The following is a 26,240-nucleotide window of genomic DNA, read 5'->3' as shown; positions in this document are numbered from 1 at the left end:
TCGCTAAGAAGAAGATTAAGAGATTACAGGGAAACATGATAAACTGATCTGAAGTGGGAAAAAAATGAGGGGGGAACACAGACTGAGCAGAGAAGAATGAGGAATAAGCAGACAAGCAAACAGCAGATTTTGCAAGAAGTTAAATGGTTTGAAGCCAAGATTCCTCCTAAAAAACATCTCCACTCCTTCTGTAACCATAAGAAGCTAAAGAAACCGGTCAACCATGGTCCAGGGTGCAAGTGAAGTGGACAAACCAGAATCAACCGGCAGACACAAGCCGGATGCTCACCAAGGCTGTGTTCTCTTCCTGGAAGAGTTAAGATTATATTTCACACTTTCGCTCGAGGTTGAACTGACAATACACGATTGGATTCTGAGCAAAGAAATGTGAGCAAATTGAATACGCCCCACTTCTGGGCCTGCCAATCAAACTCCTCTACTTTCTACTTCATCCAGGAAGCTGGAAACAAAGGACTCAGATGGGAGAACCGAGCAATGGAAGAAACTAGATTCCTGAGCCACTGCTTGGATGAGAGCCACGCATCTCACGCTGGAATATATGAGCAAAAAATTAACTTTTTACTCTGTTAATCCACAGCATCATCTATTTGATACTCTTTCACACACATACACACTTTTGAAATCAGGACTGGAAAATCTGACTAGGAATGAGGTTTAAAAATAAGAAGGATCTAAAAGGAACCATGGATGCTTTAAATTGTGGCTAATGAGCAAAAAAAAAAAAAAAAAGCACAAAATTACAGAGTTACTTCAATGGAAGGTAGTTTCTACCTTGAAGTATTCTGGTATTCTCACAAAGCTGAAAACTGAACTGTCTGAGGGGTTTGGAGACCACGAAGAGGACGGGAGGAAGGCAGAGCTCCTTGGGGGAGGCGCGCACCCACCACACGCCCGCCCTTGGGTTCTGGTGGCCAGAAGGTGGCCGGAGCCCAAGGGCACGGCAAGGCCTCCGGTAGGGGAGCAACCAGCGTGCCTGCAGGCCCCTTGCACTGGGAACTGAGACTGTTCTCGGCCCTGCCTGAGTGTTGCTACGCTTGCTCTAAGCATATCTCATGACAACTTACGGGGAGTGAAAGGAGGAAAGTTGAAGGTGTTCCATTCACACCCGCGATCGGAACCTTGCAGAAAGCTGGATACTTCATCCATTTCCTTCAAAGACACACAAGACACACGAGGGGAAGTGTTACCGATGTAGGGTTAGTCGTCCGGGAAGGTTTACTCAACTAGAGGCTCCACATCCGGGGCCTCTTACTAACTGACTTTGGGATCGTGAGTAATCTTCCTAAACTTTCTTGACCTCTGTTTCATCTTTCAGATTGGGTTGTGTCTAAGGTGCCCTCCAACCCGAAATACTATCAGGCACATTTTATCTTTTACACATGGATTTCAGTTAACTAATTAAGCGATACCATTCCAAAGGCTGACTCTTACCTTATGAATAATGTGAGTTTTATTGTTGCTGTTAATGTTTCAGTGCTGTTCGAAAGAACCTAAGACAGAGGAGTATTTCTGTTTTATCATTTCCCCTGTCTTTTAGTCCACTCAGTGAGGGGCAAGAAGATACAACGGAGACCAAATCTGTCTCTTTAAAATGGATTAAAAATAGGTGATGCCTAATCTTGCTAACAGAGATAATTTTCCAAATTTCAAAGAAATATCTCCACCTGCTATCCCCACCTAAAAAATAAAAGGGGTTCATTAAATCATTCTCTGATGAACTTTAAATTTTAAGGAATCGGTGCGACAGCCTCTCATAAAACAGTATTTTTAAGTTGAAAGACAGTTAAAGGAGGAAGAAGCAGAGGCCACAGGAAATTAAAGGACTTTCTCAAAAAAGAAATAATCAGTTGGTGGCAGATCCAGAATTAAAATCTGGGGTTGTGAGGGGTCTATTTTCCTGCATACAAGCTCTGCATTAAGTAAAAGGATTTTAAATACCACTGTGTCAAGAAAACGATTTTATTACAGATCAGGGTCAAAGCTCTTTCTCAAACCTTGAATTATCCGTTTCTAAAAGCAGTTTGATTCTGGAATAACAACTTACAATCCACACTCCATCAAACTCAAGAGTTTGATGAAATTCACTGAGCTGCTCCTTCCACCACTGAGTGCAAGTCGGATTACTGTAGTCTGGAAAGACGGTCCATCCGGGGTATCCCTAGAGAACAAAGGAGAAGGCGGTGGCAGTGGGTACGCCTGAGGACGAGGGACATACTCATTGCTGCTATGGCTTCTGCCACCAGGAGCCCCAGGCATCTTATCATTTCAGAATCAAAACTTCCCCTCAAACTAAATAGTAAACTAGATGCAAGGAACCAAAAGAAGAAAAAAGAAAGAAAAACAGCCAATTAAATACACGAGAAGCCATCAGATGTCTTTTATCTATGAAAACACGAAAACAAAATTTCGTGATGTCAGACCAGCTGGGAGAACAGTCTAAAAACACTCATCCATCTAGCTGGGTAAGGTTTTAGGAGAGAATGACTAGAGTCACTTAGTGTGTTAATTAAAGGTCATTTAAACCCGCTTTGAATAATGATGTTTATAAGTGATATGTTTGGTTTTGGTAGAGAAACAATCTGTTTTAAATGGTGGGATGAATTTTGTGCTTCTTACTCAGTTCCAATATTTCTTATCCTCTCTTCTCTTCCTAACCTATTCCTACTGATGTAGCTTTTAACATTTTCCAGAAATAGCACAAAGGTAGAACTTACGGCCAAATTATTGAAAAGTCTGAATTGACAGGCTATAAGCTTTTGTGCTTATATTCTTGTTTATTTTCCCAACAAACTTATAGGTTGTCATTTAGGATCTTACGCTCAGGCAATATAGTTAATACATATCTTACATATATTAATATATATTATGTGTTATATATATTACATATATTTTATATTATTTTTATATATTATAAAATATATAAATATATGTGATATAAAAACATGTTTTATATATATATGTATATATATAATGCAGAGACTTTTTAAAACTCAAGATGGGAGCTTAAAATTCTCAGTTTAAGTGATGGAACTCCTGGTCTCTTGTGTTAAGTGATAGGGCACCAAATAGTAACAGGAGGTAATTTTGGACTTCAGGAAATAGGCAGTGTGGTAAAGAAGTCACCTACAGCAACACTCTATCTAGAGTAGGCCCAGCAAACTTCATTCCAACCAAATATCTTTATTTTTATTTATTTGTTTATTTATTTTAGAGAGAGGGAGAGTATGAGTGAGGGTGGGAGGAGGGGCAGAGGGAGAGGGAGAGAGAGAATCTTAAGCAGGCTTCATACCCAGCACAGAGTTCGACACGGGGCTCAATCTCACAACCCTGAGATCATGACCTAAGTCGAACCCTTAACCACCTGAGCCACCCAGGCACCCCCTGAACAGTTTTATAATAAACCTCCACCCACTTCAAAGACGACTACCTCTGCCAGCATCTCAGATCAAATGTTTGATGTTATTTATTGGTCAATGGAGGCAACTAATTAAATTCTTATAATCATATGCAAATTACCAGTTGTATACCACTCCAATATGAGTACTACTGAAATGAATCATTGGTCTGGATAATCTATTTTTAGATAATCAAAATCATGTTTATGTGACCATGGGCTCTGATTTTGTACTTATATATGAATATCGGTCTATCTGATATTTTAGAAGTTCACTTCAGACAAAACAATAAAATCTAAGCATTGGTTTAGGGAAGGAAGGAAACTACTGTTTCATAGAAGTTTAGACTCAATGAAAAAGAAAGTAAATAGGATTAAGTATTATAAACAAAGTCAATGACAGGAATTAAGTGAGCAGTTAGATTAAGGGGGCATTGATAACCCTGAAAAGACAGTTTTGAAAAGTAAACTGTCCAGGAGCAACACAACTTGCAGCCACATAAACTCTCAGATTAAGTATCAGTTTTAGTAAATCTCACATAATCCAATCAGCTAGGGCTGACCCTATGTGTAACTGGAACAGAAAGTTGCCTCCACGATTTGATGTAAAGTACTCTGGCAATAGGCTTCTCATCAGCCTACTCCAGTGCCTGAATAAAGGCTGGGCTCTGTAAGTCTCATGTAAAATAAAAGTACATTTGCTGAGACAGGTTTCACATTAGACTGTGAGCATCTTGCTACATTATTGTAGCCGGACGTATTGTCTTGGGAAAGAGAAAGAAATTGAGAGGCCAGAGGACTTTAAGAATAAATGAATTTTCTTCTTACAATAATTGCTTCTCAAATATCTGTAGTACCGAAGGTCAGGGGCTAGCTTTTTAGAGACTAGATATTAATTTTTCCCACCATGAAGAAAGAAATGAAAATTATGTGATATGGCAGAAGTGCTCTCGCCACAATGACAATCATATCGCAATATACAAATGTATCAAATCAACATGCTGTACACCTTAAATTTACACAATATCATACGTCAAATACATTTCAATTTTAAAAAATCCTTCAGAATCATAATCATTTTACCATTACATCTACTGTTTTAAAAATAATAATAAAGGAAGCCTCGAAAGCCAAGGAAACAGTAGATATTACAACGTGCCTTCTACTCACTTTCATAATAAGAGTACAAACTTCCCCCCAAATGACTGTAATTGTTTTCCTTGCAAAATTACCTGCCCAACGACAAAGCCATTGTCTCCCAAGACCCATACTCTCTTTGTCCTTCCACTCATATACGGGGGGTAGTCAGAGTTATTTAAGATGCCAGGATTCTAATAAATAAACATATAACAAATATTATTTTTGTCAATTTCTTTTGCACTTTGAAAGGGAAAACAAGGCAACAGACTTGTTTGAACATACCATAACGATTACATATTTCAGTCCTTGCTTATGTAAGTCGCTGGTAAAATCTGAGAGATTAGGGAAAGCCTGTTTATCGACAGTGAAATCCTTATTTCCATCCATGTAGTCTATGTCAGAGTACTGGACATCCTGAAAGATAGTGCCGGCCAGTTAGAACCTAGGCAATACCACCGTGCTGATGGAAGGGATCATAGCTCTGGTTCTTGCTCCCTAAAACTAAAGCCATATTTCTTTCTTTCCTTTCTTTCCTTCTTTCCTTCTTTTTTTAAGATTCTATTCATTTATTTGAGAGAGAGAGTGAGCATGAGCAGGGGGAGGAGCAGAGGGAGAAACAGGCTCCCCACTGAGTGCAGAGCCTGACACAGGGCTTGATCCCAGGACTTTGAGATCAGGACCTGAGCTGAAGGCAGGCACTTAACAGACAGAGGCACCCAGGTGCCCCTGAAGTCCTATTTCTTAATGATCCTTGAACTTCCAGGACTTGGCTACCTCCTAGAAGTAAATAAGCCCCTTCTGAAAGATGCAGGCACTCTTAGGCTGCAGTTTTATGTCTTTGTCCTGACGGATGCGTGTCATGAGGTACTGGGAGGAAGTTGAGGGTAGGGACTATGTCTTGTTCATCACTGCAACTTGAGAGCTTGGATGCTTGACATAAAACAGGTGCTCTTGGGGCACCTGGGTGGCTCAGTCGTTAAGCATCTGCCTTCAGCTCAGGGTGTGAACGTGGTGTTCTGGGATCGAGCCCCACATCAGGCTCCTCCGCTGGGAGCCTGCTTCTTCCTCTCCCACTCCCCCTGCCTGTGTTCGCTCTCTCGCTGGCTATCTCTCTCTCTCTGTCAAATAAATAAATAAAATCTTTAAAAATAAAAATAAAATAAAATAAATAAAACAGGTGCTCTTTAAATGTCTGTTTGGGTGAGTATATTCGTAATGTTGTAACCATGTGCTAACTTGGACCCTACACATTAAATTAGAATATATCATACGAGGAGAAAACAGTCTTCTTGCTCTATAAAACCGCTAGAATAATAACTCACAAAGATAAATGACAAAGGGGCAGAGCTTTAATTAACCAAAGTCTCATACACAGATTATTTGAATGTTTGCATACCAATCTGTGAGGAGCAGGTGTTATTCTTAGTGAGAATTGAAAGGTGAAGGGGTTGAGCCACACGTCCCAAGGTCATATGCTTGGGTGGGTGGGGTCGACTGGGTTTTTTGTGATAGGCCCTTGGGGTCCAGCTGCTCTTTTATCCCCCCCCGCAAACTGCCACAACTTCAAAGACATCCGAAGTTCTTCTAAGCAAGTTTTCCTTAGGTAGTAAGTGTTTCTCATGTGTCCTAGAAGGTTCTAGCTTCCAGGCCCGCAGGAAAATGTGGCTGGTGGCCTGGTGCCAACGCAGCACATCTGTTCTAACACCGGGCAGTCAATCGTACCCAGGTGCCTCCACTACCACGTGGTGGGAAAGAGCCAATCTGTGGAAGGAAAGCTTATCTGTTCCTGAATCAGCAACACCTCAGAAAAGCCCTGCACATCAGAGGTGCGGGGATAGATCGAAACCAATGCCACATGTAGTCAAAAGAACTATTTTTGAATCTTGGGCCTACCATTTAGCTAGCTCTCGTGACCTTAGGTTAAACCATGCAGTGTGTCTCCATCATCTCATTTACAAAGTACCAATATATGACGTTTAACCATGATTGTGAAAGCACCGTGTAAAACAATAACCATGTGGCAAGATTTGGCCTGATTCCTCCTGGAATTAAGCGCTTGCAGGTGTCAGATTTGGGAGCATTAAAATGAAACACATGATCAAGTTCCTCTTAACACCAAAACACCACAGCGGGCATGTTTTCTCACAGGAAAAATTCATCTCCCTGCCTGCTCTCCTCGCTGCCCTGAGAGGGGATTGTTAAGTCCTGATTTCCACCTGCACAGTCTTCCTTCACATGCTAACCAAATATATGCTTGCAACACAGTTCCAAAGATCTAGCCCCAAATAAACTGTTCTGATAACTTCCTTAAAGGCATTATGCATCTCCTGGAGGAACTTATCAAATAATCTACACTTAATAATTCTCTACTTACTAGTGGACATTGAACATCATAAATACCACTGAGCTTTCAAAATTAGAGTCTGCTAGATCTGGAGGGAGTGTTCAAGGTCACTATGAGAAACTCACTTACTGTGAGTCATTTTTACAACCATCAGCTCTTGTTAACCATATCTCCCGAGGCGCTGCTTTCATAAAGTAACAGCTAACTTTGATGGAGCTCATCCTCTGCGCTGCCTGCCTTCCACGCAGAGAGTAAGGCATTCCTCACTACCAGTCCCCCACAGGAAGCCTTACGTTCTCATTTTATAAAGGGGGAAACTAAGACTCAAAGATGCTAATTGACTAGAACAACACTGAGAAAGCTAGGAAGAAGCAAAGCTAAAATTCAAAACCATATCCATCCGACTCCATAAGCTGCTGTTTCCATGGTGACAAAAGTAATTTAGCATGCAAATTTCTGACACTAAGTGTGCCTGTTTGTCCGTCTACGTATGTATGTGTGTATCTATCTATCTGTCTATCCACCTATCTCTCTGTATTTCTTCCCAATATGTTGAATTAGACGCAAAAACTAAAAGATAGGAGATGGTGCCTTACACATGTTACGAGAAGTTCTGACTTACATAAGGGATCCCAGCTACACGATTTCGATCCACAACCTTCTTCAATCCATTGATGCCACTATAGTTCCTGCGACTAAGCTGGAACCCAAGACTCCAGTAGGGAGGCAGGAATGGTCGTCCAATGAGCTGAAAAAATAAATATACACATGTCTAAGCATTTAAAAACTGCTGTTTTGAGTACCATGGCTGATACAGAAAACACTGTTTCCATTTCCATTTATAACTGTCTTCAAGCAAAGCCCTTACCTCCAGGTATTCCTGAACCACTTGTTCCGGAGTATTTCCCAGGAATACATAGAAGTCAAGGATGCCCCCAATTGTGCGGTAAGTGATGGCAGGAGCAGGCTGCAGGGTGACCTCTGCAGGATTAAAATGAGAGTCATTAGAATTTCGTGGTTGCAACTATACTTTTCTCTGGAATATGAATACCTGAGCTATCCAAAACAATCTTAGCCTCATTTTGCAAGAGATAACAATCACATGTTTCTTTTTTTTAGATTGTTTGTTGTTTATCATAATATTAAGTGAGTAAAACACTAATGAAGAATTGATTTTTTAAAAGAAAGCAGAACCAATTCTATTTTTTGTTATTATGTTATTTTTTTAATTTAAGTTCAATTAAGAACCGATTCTATTTTAATCTGGCTATATAACAATACAAATGTCTGGAATTTGTGAGTGATTTAACGTAACAGAAAAGTTTTAAAAACCTTGTTGGATGAATTTAACTACAATTTACAAACAAAAATAAAAACAAACCCTTATTAAGGCACTCTTAGTCCAAGAAGCTTGAGGGAGAAGATTCTGGAGTAGGGAAGGGATGAGCTATGAGAACACAGCCTTGTTGCCTACAGACAGCCTGGGTTACGTGTTGAAATCGACAGGTATTGTTGGGACTTATCTGTCAGTGCATCTTACTATCTATAGAATATGATGGAAAACACTGCATCAAAAGAGAACCCCAAAGAAGTTTTCAATAGGAATAGCTTTCAGCATGAATTGGATTTATAACAGGTCACCCTACTTTTGGGTTCCCATATAGAAGCATTGTAGGTTAAATACACATTCTGTTAAACAGCGATCTCGCCATGAAAGTCGTGTTTATAAAAGCCACACCCCCAAACATATTCCTGTTGAGATAAAAAGATGCTTCCTACCCATGGCATTACTGTTCAATAGAAAAACCCCAAAAGAGGAGCCGCTGGTGTCTTCAAGGCACAGGAAGAATGTATGAGCTCCATACAGATTAATCATGCCCTGTCAAGAAAAATGGTAACAAATAATAGTAGTACATGTTAAAAATGTTTTTATTTACACTAGAACAATATCAAATGCTACATACAACATGAACTTGGTCAATACTTGACTTAGCTTAGTATTGTATCAAAAAGGTATTCAAATGGTAACATCAACTGATAAGTAGATTAACAAAATACATACAATGGAATACTATTAGTAATAAGAAGAAATGAAAACCTGACCCATGCTACAACAGGAATAAACCTCATACATGAGATACTAAAGAAACAGATGCAAAAGAAACCATACATTGCGTGATTCTATTTATATGAAGTATCCAGAAAAGTTAAATCTATATAGACAGTAAGTAGATTAGTGATTGCCCGGGGCTAAAGTGGGCACTGGGGTGGAAATGGGGATTATGTCTATAAAGGTATGAGGAATCCTAGTTGGGTCATGAAGATCTTCTAAAACTGGATTATGATGATAGCTGCACAACTTGGTGATGTGCTAAGCAATCACTGAATTGTACACTTAAAACAGATGAATTTTACAGTATATAAATTATATCTCAGTCAAGTTCTTTTTTTAAAATTTGGAAAATATCTGCAAAGACATATGACAAAATGTTAGCAGAAAATGATGTTATTATGAGAAATTTTGTATTTCTTCTTTATGCCTAGCTATATTTTCTAATTTTTCTATAATTAATATATAATTCTTAGGTAGTAAATAAGTTTAAAATTAAAAAAAAAGATAATGAACCTGTCACAGGGCCGTGATGAGCACTGATATAAAAAGAGATAATGTGTGTTACTGTGAGTGAAAAAGTGAGAAAGAGAAAAGAGAGCAGGCAGGCAGGAAGGAGGGGAGGATGGGAGGGAGGCAGGAAAGAAGGAAGAAAGATAGATAAAACATCTATCTAATCTGTGACTACATAACTCAAGGATTTTTCAGCTCTAGAAAGCCAAGCTTAGTATGATGCTTAGGGTTCCATGTTTGTCAGGGACCTTGAGCAAGCACTTTAGTGAATGTGCCAGCTACTGCTTTACTCTTCATTGCATCAAATACCGGTGGGTGGGCCAGTTAATGTGCTTGCTACTTGATTTGTTCATCTCCCATGGAATACGACTTGCAAAACTTCAGTCCCATCCCTCCCTTGCAACTACATGAACAGGCACGCCTTGCACAGACTTGGCAAACATCAGAAGCACAATGAAGGCTTCAAGACCTGCTCTACAAAGAAATGCTACTTTAAGTGTTGTCCGTGGACTGGCACCTCTCCACACCCTTTGCTGTAAATCAGCAAGGAAAGTACAAAAAAAACAAGAAATCTTACAGCAATTTAAAAGAGTAATTTTATATCTGTTCAATTTAAAATTTGAGCTTATATTTTATATGTCTTTGAGTCATTTCATTTCATTTCCCCAGGTTTAAAAAAAAAACAAACAGAGAAAGAAAGGAACTGATCCTTCACTACAGATCAGTGGACAGGCACTGCTCTAGACCAGCTCTTCGCCCACTTGAATATGCATGTGGTTCACTTGCAGATCTGGTGAAAATGCAGCTTCTGATTCAGTAGGTCTGGGCTCTGACTTGGCATTTCTAACAACAACCCAAGTGATGACAACACTGCTGTCTCCAGAACATACTTCAACTAGCAGAGACCTAGAATAATACTAAAGCTGCCAAAGGGGGAATTTTTTTAGTCCACAAAATTCTAGTGGAGGTGGCTCCTGCTGAAGCTCTCCCCTAGCTGCTACCCAGTTATTTAAGACAAACATAGTTATTTTGCAGAAGGATTTTCTAATATATATTAGTCCATCATATAGTCATTAAATTATATTTCCCTTTAAAAGTGGGACGTTTTAAAAATTGATACATTACTGATGAATCACTGACCTCTTCCTCTGAAGCTAATAATATGTTAATTAACTGAATTAAAAAAAAAGTTCTCATCACAAGGAAAAAAAAATTCTGTACCTAGTGTGGTGACAAATGTTAATTAGACTTATTGTGGTGATTGTTTCACAGTATAGACAAATATGGAATCATTATATTGTACACCTGAAACTAATATAATGTTGTATGTCAGCAATACTTCAATAAAAAATAATAATAATAAAAGAAAAAACCAAAGAAATTGATGTATTACTAACTGTGAGTTTATAAACCTCAAGAACAAGTATCCTCCAGCACAAACGGATCTAACTTGGGCAAAATAAGATATGGATGTAATTCTGTAGGTTGCTTGGCTCTAGGTCATTTTCGGGAAAGGAGAGAAGGGGTTCCTTACCGTGAGCCGTAGGGAGGGGGAAGGGAAGCTCACCTCGGTGGGGGTGGCATCGCGGGTGAAGATGGGCCAGGTCTTCCAGGTCATGTTGTGGCGGTACTGTTGGTGCACGTGCTCCCCCAGCCCGTACACGGTGGTGCTGGGCAGACGGAAGGACAGCTGCAGGTACTGCTGGGCGAACTGCAGGGGCCCGATGCTCGTGTCCAATCTGGGCCGTGGGGTAAGAGCGAGAGTCACCAAACAGCTCTCTCTGCCAGGACCCTGTCCGCTACTCTCCCTGTTGACTTTGAGAACAGTTGTTTCAGGTGCTCTCATCCACGTTCCTACTACCTTGGCAGGCCTTTCTAGGGTGTCTCTGATGCTTTCATTCTAGGGGAGAGGTAATACCAGAAGCTCCAGTTGGATGACTGGGGGAAGAGAGCAGATGGGACCTTTCACTTGCTGGGCATCTACTTCATGCCGGGCCTTGCTCTGGAAGCTTCATGAACATAGCTCCGTTCACGAGCAACAGTGGGTATTCTGATTCCCTTTCTGTGGATGTGGGAACTGAGGTTGATGGAGAGACTTTGCCTAACATCCCAAAGCTGACCAGTAACTTGCTGGTGCCAGAACATGTGTACAGGTTTTACCGACATGAATCCCTGTACTTTCTCCCATACAATTTGTGGTTTAAGCTCAGGCCATTGTTAGGTTCTTCGTGGCAAGTTTCTCAGGAAATAAAAACTTGAAATGATAAGCAGTGAAGCTGAGTTCCAAAGTGAACGGTAATCCAAAATAATAAAACTTCCTGTTTCATAACAGACCATAACTCGGAGCGCGTTTCTCTAACTTAGCACCCCAGCACATTATATTTTAGCATGCTATGCTCTGCAATCATGACAGATTAGCGAGTGTTAATGATTTACAGTAAAAACTGACATTTTTCTGAGGTCCAAACATTTTCCCAAGTCGTACTTATCTCATTATCCACCCCCGGTAAGCCAGACTGATTGATACTGAGACTGTATATTCAAAGATATACAAAGAGTGTTGAAAAGCTCACAGGACTCTTCTGTTGCTCGTCCTCATTATTTTGATGCTGAAGGGCTTATCAATGACCTCTATGTAATAGTTCAAATTGGAAGTATTAGTAGTCCTCGCAGACAGGTTAATAATTTCAGGGGGGACTTCATAGCGTTTGTTGTCGGTATCACTAATCTGTCAGAAGGAAAAGAGAAAGACCAACTCCAGATGAGACCACTTCCTTGTAGAGCTACAAAGGATCTTCACTCTCGGCCCCCGATGAAAATAGCTTCTAATTATTAATCCTGTGTTTCCTGAGTTGTGAGAAAAAAATCACCCAATCACGCGAATGCCACAAAATATGAAACAGCCCACACACTCCCTTGGGAGGTTCCTGCAGAGGGGAACAGAGGCACCTTCTGCCTCCACACCTCTATGCAGTGCCTAAAGGAGAATGATCTGAACCCAGTATGGGGGCATTGATCTCCTCAGAGATGTATTCAGTGATAACTACCAAACCAACCTTAAAATGAAAACGATTGGATGTCTGATATTCCGCTGTGAAGGTGGCATCCCTCACATCATATCCAAACAGAGATGGGAATGGCAACTTTCTCAACTGGGCTGTAAACCCTAGGGGTGGGGGGAGAAAAATGGGGGGAGGAAGCTTTTAGACTTTATTTTGCCTTTAGCTTATCTGAGTCATCAAGAGCGGTTCCCTGGACCTCATTAGGGTAATGCTCACCTGTCCTTGTGTCATTCTGGATACTGTTGGCTTCGTAGCCCCAGTTCCTGGGGAAGAAGCACCTAGGGACGTTAGTGTCTGGCACAGGTTTCCAGCAGCACTTATGTTGCTGCCTGCAGACATCCTGTAAACAACGGCACAGAGTGAGCATAATATGAAATGAAGGAAAGAAAGTTCTGTCTATGTATTTATAACCAATTTTATTCCAAGAAGAATTTAAGAGAGGTCCTATTTACATGGCAGTCATTTATTTCTTCTTCTTTTATTCTCACATTTATCCAGCCATCCAATATGCATTTATTACCTACCTGACAAGAAACTAATAATACAGATAAACAACACAGTTCTTGCCTTTGGGAAACTTCCATTACGGTCTAGTAGTACATGCAATTTCAGTATGAGAGGAGTACTTGGACAGAGAGTGTCCAGGGGGCTAAAGGAGCGCACATGCCAGCCTTGGCACACAGCCTAAGGATGCAAGCAGGGTGGGGAGGGCTTCCAGTAGGTGAAAGGTAAGCCCACTCCTAGTGCATGGGGAGGGGTTAGATAAGGGAACAGGAGAGCAGTATTCCAAGCAAAGAAAGCAGCAATGCATGATAGATTCATAAAACCACAAGTTCATTGTGCCAAGAACACTGAGTAAGAGAAACACTCTGAAGGGACACAATATTCATACTATGAGTAAGCTGGATGTCAGACCAACCAGTTTAGACTTTCTCATGAGGAAGGGTCACGGAAATGACTAACAGTAGGGCATAAAGAAATGCATTTCTAAAATGTAAGAAAAATAAAGCAAAGGAAATAGGAAAAAATTTAGAACTGGGACAGAGGGTGACATAAACAAATTCACAATGTCCACAAGGTAAAAATAAACCACATGTGGTTTCTCAGAGTGGTTTGATTATGGATTCTTAAAATGATTATTATTTGGGGCACCTGGGTGGCTCAGTCAGTTAAGCGCCTGCCTTCAGCTCAGGTTGTGATCCTGGGGTCCTGGAATCAAGCCCCACCCGGGCTCCCTGCTCAGTGGGGAGTCTGCTTCTCCCTCTCCCTCTGCCACTCCCCCTGCTTGTGCTCTCTCTCTCTGTCAAATACATAAATAAAAGCTTCTAAAAAATGATTATTTTTTGGTGAGATGTATTTTCTATAGGTCCTACAATTTTAATATTAACTTACATAAAAATTGTTTTGTTATAATAAAGAAATAAAATAAATGGCAAATTGAATCAAACTGTTGAAACAAACATAGGCATCCACCACTCCACCCAACTAAATTCACATGAAGTGACGGAAGTATCATTAAGAAAAAAATACAAAACCATTACAAAGCAGCCAGCTATAATGCAATATGGCAGAAATGATATGAAATTACTGAAACACAGGAAATAGACCTCATCAACTCTAGGGGAAAATATAATAATAATCTAAAACACAAGGGAGAAAAAGAAGTGCTCCAAGCCAAGTCAATGTGGAAAAGTAGAAGAGAATCTGGGCCATAGTTTTGGATGATTAATTGGGAAGCTCCAGTATGAACATTTAGCTCCCCAATCTGACATTCCTTACAACTATTGGTAAGCTCTGGTTAGTTCGTGGGCATCCTGAAGTATTTGTTCATAGGCTAAGGAAGTTAGGAAAGATGCTGGGAACCAGAAGACATGGCAGTGCACCAGTTAATCAGCCAAGCCCCTCACCCAGACAAGTACCCACATTCTCTCCAGTGGTCCTTTCCTTCCCTCCTAAATACTCTGTGCAAGCCAAGTTAAATAGGACAGGCAATCATAGGTAATTAAATAAAGATGACAGTCAAGAACCACCAAACATGAGAAATCAACACTATGATAGGAACCAGACTTAATAAACAGAAGAAACAAATTGCAGGAAGCAATAATAGAAAAAAATTACAAAACTTTTAAATAAATATAATTATTATCTTTAGAGAGAGGCACATAACTGCTGCTTTCATTAGAAAAAAAAAACAAGAAAGAATACTGAAAGTTAAGATACTGAACAAGATTTAAAACTCCCTAATATTTGGACTGAGTAACATAAAGGAAAGAGAACAATGTCAAGACAAGAAGAAAAAAAAATTTTAATCATATTTAGGATTACCTCAGAACACAAGGACAAAGACACGGAAAGAAGACAGAAAGGGTAGGCAAAGTGACCAGGGGGCCAGACAGTAACACTCAACTAGAAGATTCCAAAAGGGGTGAAAAGAGAATACAGGTGAGGGAAGGGGGAATCAAAGAGAGAAAGTAATGTTATACATGATGAACAACTCAATATACAACGCAGGTAATTAGAAAAGAACAAAATAAACCCAGAAAAACTACATGAAGGATTTTAATGAGTAAAAGCAGTAATTAATGAAAGAGAAAAGAATCAAGTATCTATAGTTATCAGTTTAAAATGTGAAATAAGTGTCTCCTCTGTTCCAGATATTTGTCTAAGTTCACGTGATACAGTGCTGTCCACAAGCTTAGTAGGTGAGACAGACAACGCCATTAATTAAATAGACATTGAAATGCCATGTTCCTGACAAGCTAAATTTCAGTGCACATATGAGACCATGAATATGCATTTTGGAACTTCCTATTTTGTAGGTATGGCCTATGTGTGAATTCCTACTACGGATATTCCAACACAGATAATTACTACAGTACAAAGATATATTTTGATATTAGCTTGGCAGATCAATAAATCTAACAAGACTCTTTGAAAAGATCAAAGAAATACAAATACCTTATGAAATCCTCTATTGACAAAAAGAGGGACAAACAAGATTATAAACAAAAATGGTGAATGACAACAGATATATAGAATTCTTTTTTGAGAGAGAGGGAGAATGAATGGGGTGGCAGGAGAAGGAGAGAGAGAATCTCGAGCAGGCTCCACGCTCAGCATGGAGCCCAATGCAGGGCTCGATCTCACGATCCTGAGATCATGACCTGAGCCAAAATCAAGAGTCTGAGACTTAACCAACTGAGCCAGCCAGGTGCCTCAGATATATAGGATTTTAAACATAACTAAGGATTGTAAGAAAACTGTTTGTACAAATATTTGCCAATGAATGTGAGACTATAATTTGAATCTTTAAATAGTAAAATAGTAAATAATCAAAATAAGAAGAGGTAGAAAACTTGAAATGACCTGTTGCCATGAGAAATTGTAAGTAATCAAAGACCCTTCCCTAAAAAAAAAAAAAAAAGAAAGAAAAGATACTTTGCCCAGATGATTTGGGGAATAGATATTCTTATATTATATATATATTTTTCTGAACATAGGAAAGATGGAAAGTTTCCTGACTCATTTTATTAAACTATAAAAATTCTGGCAACCAACTAGACAAGGAAAAGTCAAAAATAAAAATATATAAGCCAATTTCACTTTAAAAACATAGACGTCAGTATAAACGTTAAATAAAAAGTTAACAATTTGAATTCATTAGTGTATTAAAAGAATTCATGCATAATGGCCAAATAAGGGTTATCAAGCATAAAACTAAAATGGTTCAAAATTAAGAAATGTTTTAACGTAATTCACAACATTGACAAAAGAAAATCATATGATCATCTCAAAAGAAGCAAACTTTTTAAAAATTTTTAAATTTATTTATTTTGAGAGAGAGAGAGAATGTGTGCACGCAGACTCTACGCTCAGCATGGAGCCTGGCACGGGGCTCCATCTCATGACCCTGAGATTATGACCTGAGCCAAAGTCAAGAGTTGAATGCTTAACCTACTTGAGCCACCCAGGTGCCCCCAGAAGGAAACTATTATTAAAATATAATAATGTGGTAAATTTAAATGCCCTAAATTAAAAAGCAAATTATAAAATAATATATAGTATAATTTGGGTTAAAACAAAACAAAAATATATTAATATGTATGTATAATATATACATATATGCAAAAGCATAGAAAAATTAAGAGAAGGATACACACCAAGCTATTGACCTGATTCTGGGGAGGGGATCTGGAGGTAGAGAGAAAGCATTATGAATAAGGAAAGACTTTCCCACTTTACTCTGTACATAACTCTAATCTCGCAATCTTTTTTATTAAAGGAATACATCCAGCATAAATTTTGTGATTAAAAAAACAAAAGAATATGTCACAACACTACTCTTTTGGAAAAGGTATAGTACTGACAACTATTTCAGATGCTAACATCTGATGTAATTGCTTTGAAAAATGACAATATGAATATAACTTAAATTAGTGTTTCACGTCTATCATAAACAAAGCAATCACATCATGATGAAAAAACATTCTTAAATGTACTCATTAATTCTCCATATATACAGCTGATATTCCTGCCTCATCTTCTCCAGATAGCAACAACAAAAAAAGCTGGAGGGGATCAGTGGAAAAAGAGTTTGCAGGCTCTGGATAACCTCTAGAACTGATATTCCTAAGTCTGAAGCAGATACTCTGTGGCTCTGCTACCTCTGAAACTGAGGTTGGCAAAGTCCAAAAGGTTAGTTTCACTGTCATAAATTGTTCCAAAGTCTGTAGACCTCTATAAAAAGCAGTAAGACAAGAAATCTAATACGTTCAGGTAAATCCAGTATTTTTGAAGGCAGTCTGCCATAACATGCCTCCTTCAATTTTAAGCCATTTGCAGTGTTGCACACACCAAAGGTCAAACCATTAATGTAGATACTTCTCCTTATTCTTTCCCATTTCCACTGCCACCGCAGACAAGAACACAGACCTTCATAAATTGCTCCCTGGACTACACTGTCCGACTCATGACGAGTCTCCGTAAGTCTGTTCTTCCCCTAACACCAAACTCTCCCAGGGAGTAATCTCCAGTTATCTTCTAAGTAGACTTTTATGCTACTTTCCACTCAAATTATTAACAGAAGAATTTGAGAATTGCTTGAAAATGATCTAATCCAACTTCCATTTGATATAAGGATTTTTTTCAGTAGTGCCTCTGAAAGATGCTTAAGTTCCGTGAAAGACGTGTAGCCAACTTCTTCCAAAATCCAAAATTTCACCTTCATAGTTAATATTTTACTGCAAAGGTTATTTCTTATGTTTAGTTAAAAATCAATCTCCAGAAAGTTCCATTCTCTGAAACTTACTATAGTTGCATATTGCCTTTTAGATAAAATATCTCAAACAATATTGAAAAATTAGAAGGAAAAACGATCCTTATTGTTACAAGACAAAGAAGAAGAAATGCATATTGGAAAAAAATGTAAATGGTCATTAGTTGCAGGTATCATTATTGTCTAAGGAAAATCCCAAGATGCCTATAAACAAACTAGGATAATTAATAAGTAAATTTAAGAAGATTTCTTTACAAGATAAATATTCAAAAAATCAATTTTAAATCAAAATGCCAACAACAGTTTAAACAGAAAATTAAAATTTAAAAATATTTAAATAAAATCACTATATCAAAAACTAATGATGTACTGTATGGTGACTAACATAATGTAATAATAAATAAATAAATAAAATAAAATAAAATACCAAATAGAAAAAATTTGGAAAAAAATTTCAGACCTCTACACCAAAAACTTCAAAATTAGAAGTCTCAATAAATAAGGAAATATATCATGATCATAGATTAGAATTTTCACTCTTGTAAATATGGCAATTCTTTCCAAATTAATCTGTTCATTTTATGTGACCAGAATAAAATTTCTGATAGATTTTTTGGGGAAACTGAGAGACTAATTCCAAAACGTATTTAGAAATCTAAAGCATTGGGGCACCTGGGTGGTTCAGTCAGTTAAGCGTCTGTCTTTGGCTCAGGTCATGATCCCAAGGTCCTGGGATCCTGCCCTGCGTCAGGCTCCCTGATCAGCAGGGAGTCTACTTCTCCCTCTCCCTCTGTCCCACTCTCCTGCTCATGCTCTCTTTCTCTCTCAAATAAATAAATAGAAAGAAAGAAAGAAAGAAAGAAAGAAAGAAAGAAAGAAACCTAAAGCATCAACAATAGGCTAGCCAATCTTGAAGAAAAATAAGAATGATATGGAGGACTTTCACAACCACATATCATGACCTTTTATAAAGCTATACTAATTAAGGCAGTGTGGTATTGGCAAATGAATAGACTAACAATGGAATAAAATAGATATTCCAGAAATAGGTCCTCACAAAGACATATAATTTACAGTAAGAGTGCCACTACAATGCAGAGGGGAAAAGACAGTAATTTCAATAAGTGGTGATGAATCTACTAAAGATTCAAGAAAAAAAAAATGTTCTGGACTTCTACCTGATACCAAACACAAAAACCAATTCTAGCTTGATTAAAAATCTAAATTTGAAAATCAAACAATGCTTTTGGAGAAATATATAGGAATATATTCTTTAACTTTGGCATAGGCAAGATTTTTAAATAGAATACAAAATACATATTAAAACTCTTAAAGTGGGTTATATTAAAATTAAGAACTACTTTTCATCAAAAGTCACCATTGGGTTAAAAGTCAAATCACAGAGTAAGAGAAGATACTTAAAATTTATATATCCGATAAAAGATTTGTATCCAGAATACATATATGATTACCACAAAGCAATAAGAAAAATATGAACAGCCCAACAGAAAAAACTGGTTAAAAAATTGAAAAGACACTTCACAAATAGGATTATACATGTAGCCAAAAAGTAATATGAAAAGGTGTTTAACTTCATTAGTCATGTGGGATGTACACAGCATAGGGAATACAGTCAATAATTTTGTAATAATGGTGTATGGTAACTATACTTATCATGGTGAGCACTGTGTAATGTATGGAAATGTTGAATCACTAACTGTACACCTGAAACTAATACAACATAGTGTCAAATATACCTCAATATTAAAATTTTTAAGTTAAAATTACATTAAAATAAAGAAAAAGAAGAAAACACCAAGAGTAGGTTAGGATGCAGAGTAATTGCTCTTATATACTGCTGGAGGGAGTGTAAATTGGTACAAACACTTTGAAAAACTATTTTGCAATATCACCAAAAGATAAACATGTATATATCCTATGAACTGGAAATTCCATTCTTATGTATCATTATTTGCATAGAATATAACTACATACTTAGTAACTCATGAGGAAGAACTATAGAAACCATTTAGAAGTGATAGGAAATTTCAGTTGGCCAATTATATAATTAATTTGTCATGATTCAATATAATATAAATATATAAATATAATTAAAATAAATACATATAGACTAATCAGTAATAAGAAGCACCAGTTAGAAAATATAATGGATTGTATATACAATAGAAACTAAATATATGAAAGATCTAGGGGGAAAAAACCCCTCATAATGCATATGTAATAAAATTGATATTACATATGCATAAAGAGAAAGAGAAACATAAAACATAAAACCCAGTTGAGGTATATACATAATAAGAAAGAGTTGAATTGGAGAGACTTCCTGTTTTCAGAATGGGAAGATGCAAAATTATTGAGATATCAATATTTCTTAAATTTAATCTAAAATTCAATGCAGTCCTAATTAATATCCCACTAGGATATTATGGGATATAGAATGGAGAATACAGGGGAAAGAAATAAAATCTAAATATATACCTCCTTTCTGATAAAGTCGTAAGTTACAATTAAGCAGGGTTCAAATAGTTGATATTCTTGTGGTAGCTACTCAGGGAGAAAAATCTACGCTCTTTAGCACACATTCATTTGGGGGATCTGTTGCCAATACATGATTTTATTTTTGGTTTCTTGGGTTTTTTTTGCTTGTTTCAGGTTTTTATTTAAATTCTAGTTAGTTAACATATAGGGTAAGATTGGTTTCGGGTGTGGAATTTAGTGATTTTAACACCAATTTTAGAAGGCTCTTGTTATAACAAGTCCCTAGAGTTATACAAGTGACTGACTCAGTCACCCATATGCGCTTGATGGCCTCTGTTCTCAAAGAATACATGGTTTAGCCCACAAACATCTCACCTTACCATGGCGAGCCTTGGAATCACACTTCAGACACATTTAGCAATGCTGGGAATTCCCCCTCGACTTTGGACTTGAGACCCCATGAGCCAACACTCGCTTAGTTCCTCCTCCTCTTCCCTTTACCTATCCTGCTTCCCCCACTTCCACAGTGTTCCTGTTTATTTTAATAAGGCAAGAAAGAAATGACTCCAAACAAATCGGAGGCCCACAATCCCCTCCACCACCACCCTCACCCCACTTCAGAAACTCATTTCATTTCAATAAAATCCAGCAGACCAACAGCAGGGAGCCCACTTATCTGACCTCTGTCACCACCTGGCCTGGAGCACAGTCTATCCTGTCTGATTCAGGGATCTCTGGGCACTCTGGAACAAATTCAGCCTCTGCATAGGAATTAAAGGGAAAAGTTGAGTATTCGTAGCGCAATAACAATTCCAGGAAGGATGCAGGGACAGTTACAGACTTTCAGCCAATTCTCCAGTCAACGATTACCGGTAGCCGATATCTACATGTACACACAAGTGCTAAACACATTTGCCTTTTGTTTGGTTGGGTTTTATTGAGATATAATTCACATGCCATAAAATTCACCTTTTTAAAGTGTACAATTCAATGGCTTTCAGTATTTGACCAAGTTGTGCAACCAATCACCACTATCTAGTTCCAGAACATTTTCATCACCCCGAAAAGAAAGCATGTACCCATTAGTGGTCACTCCCCATCCCCCTCTTCTCTCAGTCCCTGACAAATGCTAATCTGCTTTCTGTCTCTGTGGATTTGCCTATTCTGAATATTTCATATAAATGCAATCATAAAGTATGTGGTCTTTGGTGTCTGGTTTCTTTCACGTGGTGTAATGTTCTCAAGGCTCATCCGTGTGGCAGCACGTAACAAGTACTTCATTCCCTTTTGTGGGTGAATCATAACCACGGTATGGATATAACCCTTTAAAAAATCCATTCCAAAGTTGATATACCTTTGGGTTGTTTCCACGTTTTGACTATTGCACAGAATTCTACAATGAACATTTGCATACAGGTTTTTGTGTGAACATGTGTTTTGAAGTCTCTTGGTTATATATCTGGAAATGGCATTGCTAAGTAATATGGTTAACTCTATCTTTAAGTTTTGAGAAACTGCCAAGCTCTTTCCCAAAGGGACTGCACAATTTTACATCACTACTAGCAGTGTGTGAGGGTTCTAATTTTTCCACATCCTCAACACTTGTTATTGTCTGTCTTTTTCATGATAGACATTTTAGTGGGTGTGAAGAGTATTTGATTTTGACTCGCACTTCCCCAAAACTGATACTCAACAACTTTTCATGGCATATTGGCCATTTGTAGATCTTCTATGAAGAAATGTCTGTTCAAATCCTGTGCTCACTTTAAAAACTGGATTATTTTTCTTTTTTGTTTTGAATTGTATGATTTCTTTATATATTCTGGATACAAGAATCAAATATGTCACTTGCAAATATGTTTTCCCATCGACTGTCTTTTAACTTCCTTGACAGTGTCCTTTAAAGCACAATTTTTTCTTAAAAGTAAAATTTGCCTATTTTTTCTTTGGTTGTTATGGCTTCAGTGTTATATCAAAGACACCGTTGCCTAACCCAAGGTCAAAATATTTATGTTTTCTTCTTAGAATTTTAGAGGTTCGGCTCTTACATTTCAAGTTTTGATCCATTTTGGGCTAATTGTCATATGTGATGTCAGATAGAGATCCAGCATTATTTTTTTTTACACGTGGATATCCTGTTGTCCCACACATTTGTTTTTTGTTTATTTATTTTTTGCTTTTCCCCCCCACTCACTTTCAGCTATCTGTGAGGTAAACTGGGATGATATTATTGTCCCCATTTGAACAAAGACCTTCACTCAATATTGGTTATTTTTACTTTAGCTTTTGTCCCCTTTGTGAGCCCCACCCCCATCCCTGCCACCCTGCAATGTAACGTCAGAAGTGGGATCTGGTTTAGTAGGCTCCATGCGTCAGTCAACACCCAGAATTCCATTTGAAGCTTGAGTCAACAGTTAATGTGGGCATAATAGGTGCCCTTTAGAACCTTTGTTTCTGTTCAAAGAAGACCTCAAAACAACTCTCCTACCTTTATGTCTCTATACTTGTTTGTATATATATTTAAATAAAAATTTATTTTAAAAAATGGGATTAAAGACTTAAATGTAAGACCCTTGATCCTTGGGATGCCTGGGTGGCTCAGTCAGTTAAGTGTCTGCCTTCAGCTCAGGTCATGATCCCAGGGTCCTGGATCGAGTCCCCCATCAGGCTCCTTGCTCTGCAAGGAGCCTGCTTCTCCCTCTACTTGCCCCCTCCCCCTGCTTGTGCTCTTTCTCTCTCTCTCTCTCTGTCAAACAAATAAATAAAATCCTAAAAAAAAAAAAAAAACCAAAAACTAAACAAACCGTGAAACTCCTAGTAAAAGGCGTGTGAGAAACACTTCATGAAATTGGTCTTGGCAAGGATTTCTGGGATATGATACCAAAAGCACACACGACAAAAGCAAAAAACATCAGACTAAAAAGCTTCTGCACAACAAAGGAAACCATCAGTAGAATGAAAAGGTAACATAAAGGATGGGAGAAAATATTTGCAAACCATCTATCTGAAAATGGGCAAAATTCTAAAATAGATAAGGAATGCCTACAACACAATAGTAAAAACAAAACAAACAAAAAGAATCTGATTTAAAAATGGGCAAAAGACTTCCATAAGCATATATCTAGAGACACACAAATGGCCAGCAGAAAAGAAGCTCAATGTCACTAATCATCAGGGAAATTTAAATCAAAACCACAACTAGATATCACCTCACATCTTAGGATGACTATTATTAAAAAAAAAAAAAGGTAAGTGTTGGTGAGAATGTGGAACAATTGGAACCCTTGTATACTAATGGTGGGAATGATGCAAATTGGTGCAGCCACTATGGAAAATAGTACAGAGGTTCCTCAAAAAATTAAAAATAGAACCACCATATGATCCCGCAATCCCACTACTGGATATTTATTCAAGGAATTCAAAGAATTGAAGTCAAAAACCTCAAAGAGATACTAGCATTCTCATGTTGACTGCAGTGCTATCCACAAATAACCAAGATGTGTGTCCATCCACCAATGAATGGATAAAGAAAATGCGGTATGTGTACATATAACAGAATATTAATCAGCTGTAAAATAAGGAAAGAAATCTGGTCATTTCCAATGACATGGATGAACCTGGAGGACATCATGCTGAGTGAAATAAGCTGGTTACAGAAGGACAGATGCTGCATGATTCCATTTATATGAGGTATTTAAAATAGTCAAATTCACAGATGCAAAGCCTTGAATGATAGTTGCCAGGGCCAGGGGGAGGAGGAAATGGGGAGCTGTTAATCAACATGTATAAAGTTTCAGTTATGCTAGATGAATGAGTTCTACGGATCTGATGTGCAACATCCTGCCTACAAAGAAAGATACCATCTTGTACACTTAAGAATCTATTAAGAGGGTAGACCTCATGTTAAGTGTTCTTACCACAATAAAACAAAATTAAATTAAAAAGAACCCCCTCCTTTTCAACTCATGGAAGCATATCTTCGAAAAGCATCTTGAAAGAAGTGCAATATATATAGAACAGGTGAAAGTGGAATTGACTACTCTGCATGAATTAGAGTGTGGTTTCGGGTAAATGTAGGTGTGAAGATCTAGTTTTATGTTAACTAAAAGAAACTACTTATTCACGTACATTGGATAGTAATCTCACGGGACTTGTTACCCAAAGTTTAATAGGGAAAAAATAGCAATAGGCTAAAAATAGTTTATATCAATGGTTTTCATATATCCTTTTTCAAAGACAATTGTTCTTAGAAAGCACCCTAATATTTGCTGGGAGAGTGGTGAAGAGAGATTGAATAAGTAGGATTCTGCTGTTAGGACAATTTCTTTTCAATGCATACTTAATCTACATGTATAAAGTGAGTTTTAGCAAGCAAAATAAACCTAAAATTCTGTTTTAATTAGGGATAGATTTTTATATTACACACTATTATTTTATTATTTAGAGTATCATGTGCATGGAGGAGAAAGCATTCTGTTGGATGTTTCTGTGTGAGAGAGAACAGTTTTGAAGGTATTGATGAAGAAATGATAGCTATTTCAATCAGAATATGGGCTGGAGGCTAATTGTAATTGATATATTAAAGCCAAGTTAATCAACTTGCTGCAAGCCGATTTCCTTTTCCATAATGTAGTGGGATTGGGCACTGTTACCTCAACTGTTCTTTCTCATTGAAGGCTCTACTACTTCATGACTGGATTGAAGGACAGAACTCTGATGAGCCTAATTTTGCATCTTGTTAAAATTTCATCAAATAGGACTTGGGAGACCCTGAATGTCACTGGCATTCAAGGTCTTGTTGCAGAAAAAGAATACTTGTCTTTCGCAGATTGACTGAAATCGGTTGTGGATGTGGATTTTGAATGATGCAATGTAGTGCCATGCTGAAGAGCAAAGGAACATAACCCTTCCAACCCCAAAGCCACAAGCATCTTCCTTACCTTCATCTTTCTGAAACACAAAAAACATCAAGAAGATATCCAAGGCCAGTACAGTTAGGAAGAAGATGATCAGAAGGACTTCCAATACACTGAGTTTCTTTGCCATCTAGATGGAGACAGATAATGAGATTTAAGCAAACCACAGAGCTCCATCAATCCAAAAGGACAGGCAACATGATTAGAATGTGAACTCATCTGCAAGATGACTTGATTACAAGCATTCCTCCTGACATAATCCAGAGAATACTGGTTTCCACTCATCATAATGTTTACAATTAACTCGAGTCTGTGCATCCAACACCCCTAGAGCCCTTTCCCTTTTTGTCTGCAGAGGGATTGAGTATTGTCCAAGGAAAGAATATTTCAGACATAAAGAACCGGAAGTAGAGAGGGAGGAGTGGAACAGAATACAAGAAGAGATGAGGGGTTGAGGTGCCTCACAAAGCCCTTTTAGGTGCCACTTTGATCCTCACACCCTCCCTGGGCAGTAGAGTGGAGAGTACACTCAGGGAGGGAGAAAGTAACAAAACCTGAATCCTAGTCTTATTCCAATTCTCATGCCATGATGGCAAGGTGTTTAGTTATTTAGAAGTGACTAATCCTGCTGAGACTCTGGTAACAAAAGTGAACCTAATCCTGATCTCCAGCACAAGGCTTGCTAGCATGGTCACAGCACACACACCCATATAAATCTGGTCACTCACTGAAGCCTTGCCGTTCATGCATACATAGACTCAAGCTTTAAAATATTTGGTGTATTGGTGTGTGTAGTGAACTGGGAACCAAAGAATGTTCATTCTCGTCCTGGCTTGTATACCAACAGGTGGGCATTTTAGCAATTTGGATATTCATTTGTTCATCTTCCAGAAGTCAGATTCTGGAGGCACTCCCAGGCTTCTGCTCTAATTGTAGCAAATATCACATTATACATATGCCTCACAA

The 26,240-nt window shown here is 38.0% G+C and overlaps 1 protein-coding gene across 1 annotated transcript in view; it reads right to left on the bottom strand.

Moving 5' to 3' along the window:
- The window catches only part of MGAM (maltase-glucoamylase), a 257,231-nt gene that overhangs the window by 65,215 nt on the left and 165,776 nt on the right, over positions 1-26,240 (bottom strand). The window contains exons 50-62 of the mRNA XM_057304088.1: positions 25,299-25,404; positions 21,040-21,119; positions 12,801-12,924; positions 12,579-12,688; positions 12,096-12,250; positions 11,090-11,261; positions 8,679-8,778; positions 7,768-7,880; positions 7,522-7,647; positions 4,838-4,969; positions 4,648-4,746; positions 2,066-2,179; positions 1,086-1,170 (exon numbers count right to left, since the gene is read on the bottom strand). Coding sequence (XP_057160071.1) covers positions 1,086-1,170; positions 2,066-2,179; positions 4,648-4,746; positions 4,838-4,969; positions 7,522-7,647; positions 7,768-7,880; positions 8,679-8,778; positions 11,090-11,261; positions 12,096-12,250; positions 12,579-12,688; positions 12,801-12,924; positions 21,040-21,119; positions 25,299-25,404 — 1,516 coding nt within the window. The remainder of the gene's footprint in view (positions 1-1,085; positions 1,171-2,065; positions 2,180-4,647; positions 4,747-4,837; positions 4,970-7,521; positions 7,648-7,767; positions 7,881-8,678; positions 8,779-11,089; positions 11,262-12,095; positions 12,251-12,578; positions 12,689-12,800; positions 12,925-21,039; positions 21,120-25,298; positions 25,405-26,240) is intronic.

This window comes from Ursus arctos, unplaced genomic scaffold (genome assembly GCF_023065955.2).
Source record: "Ursus arctos isolate Adak ecotype North America unplaced genomic scaffold, UrsArc2.0 scaffold_3, whole genome shotgun sequence".
In the NCBI taxonomy this organism is placed as follows: domain Eukaryota; kingdom Metazoa; phylum Chordata; class Mammalia; order Carnivora; family Ursidae; genus Ursus; species Ursus arctos.
The sequence above is the reverse complement of the archived record's forward strand: the minus strand, read 5'-3'. Positions and strand labels throughout refer to the sequence as shown.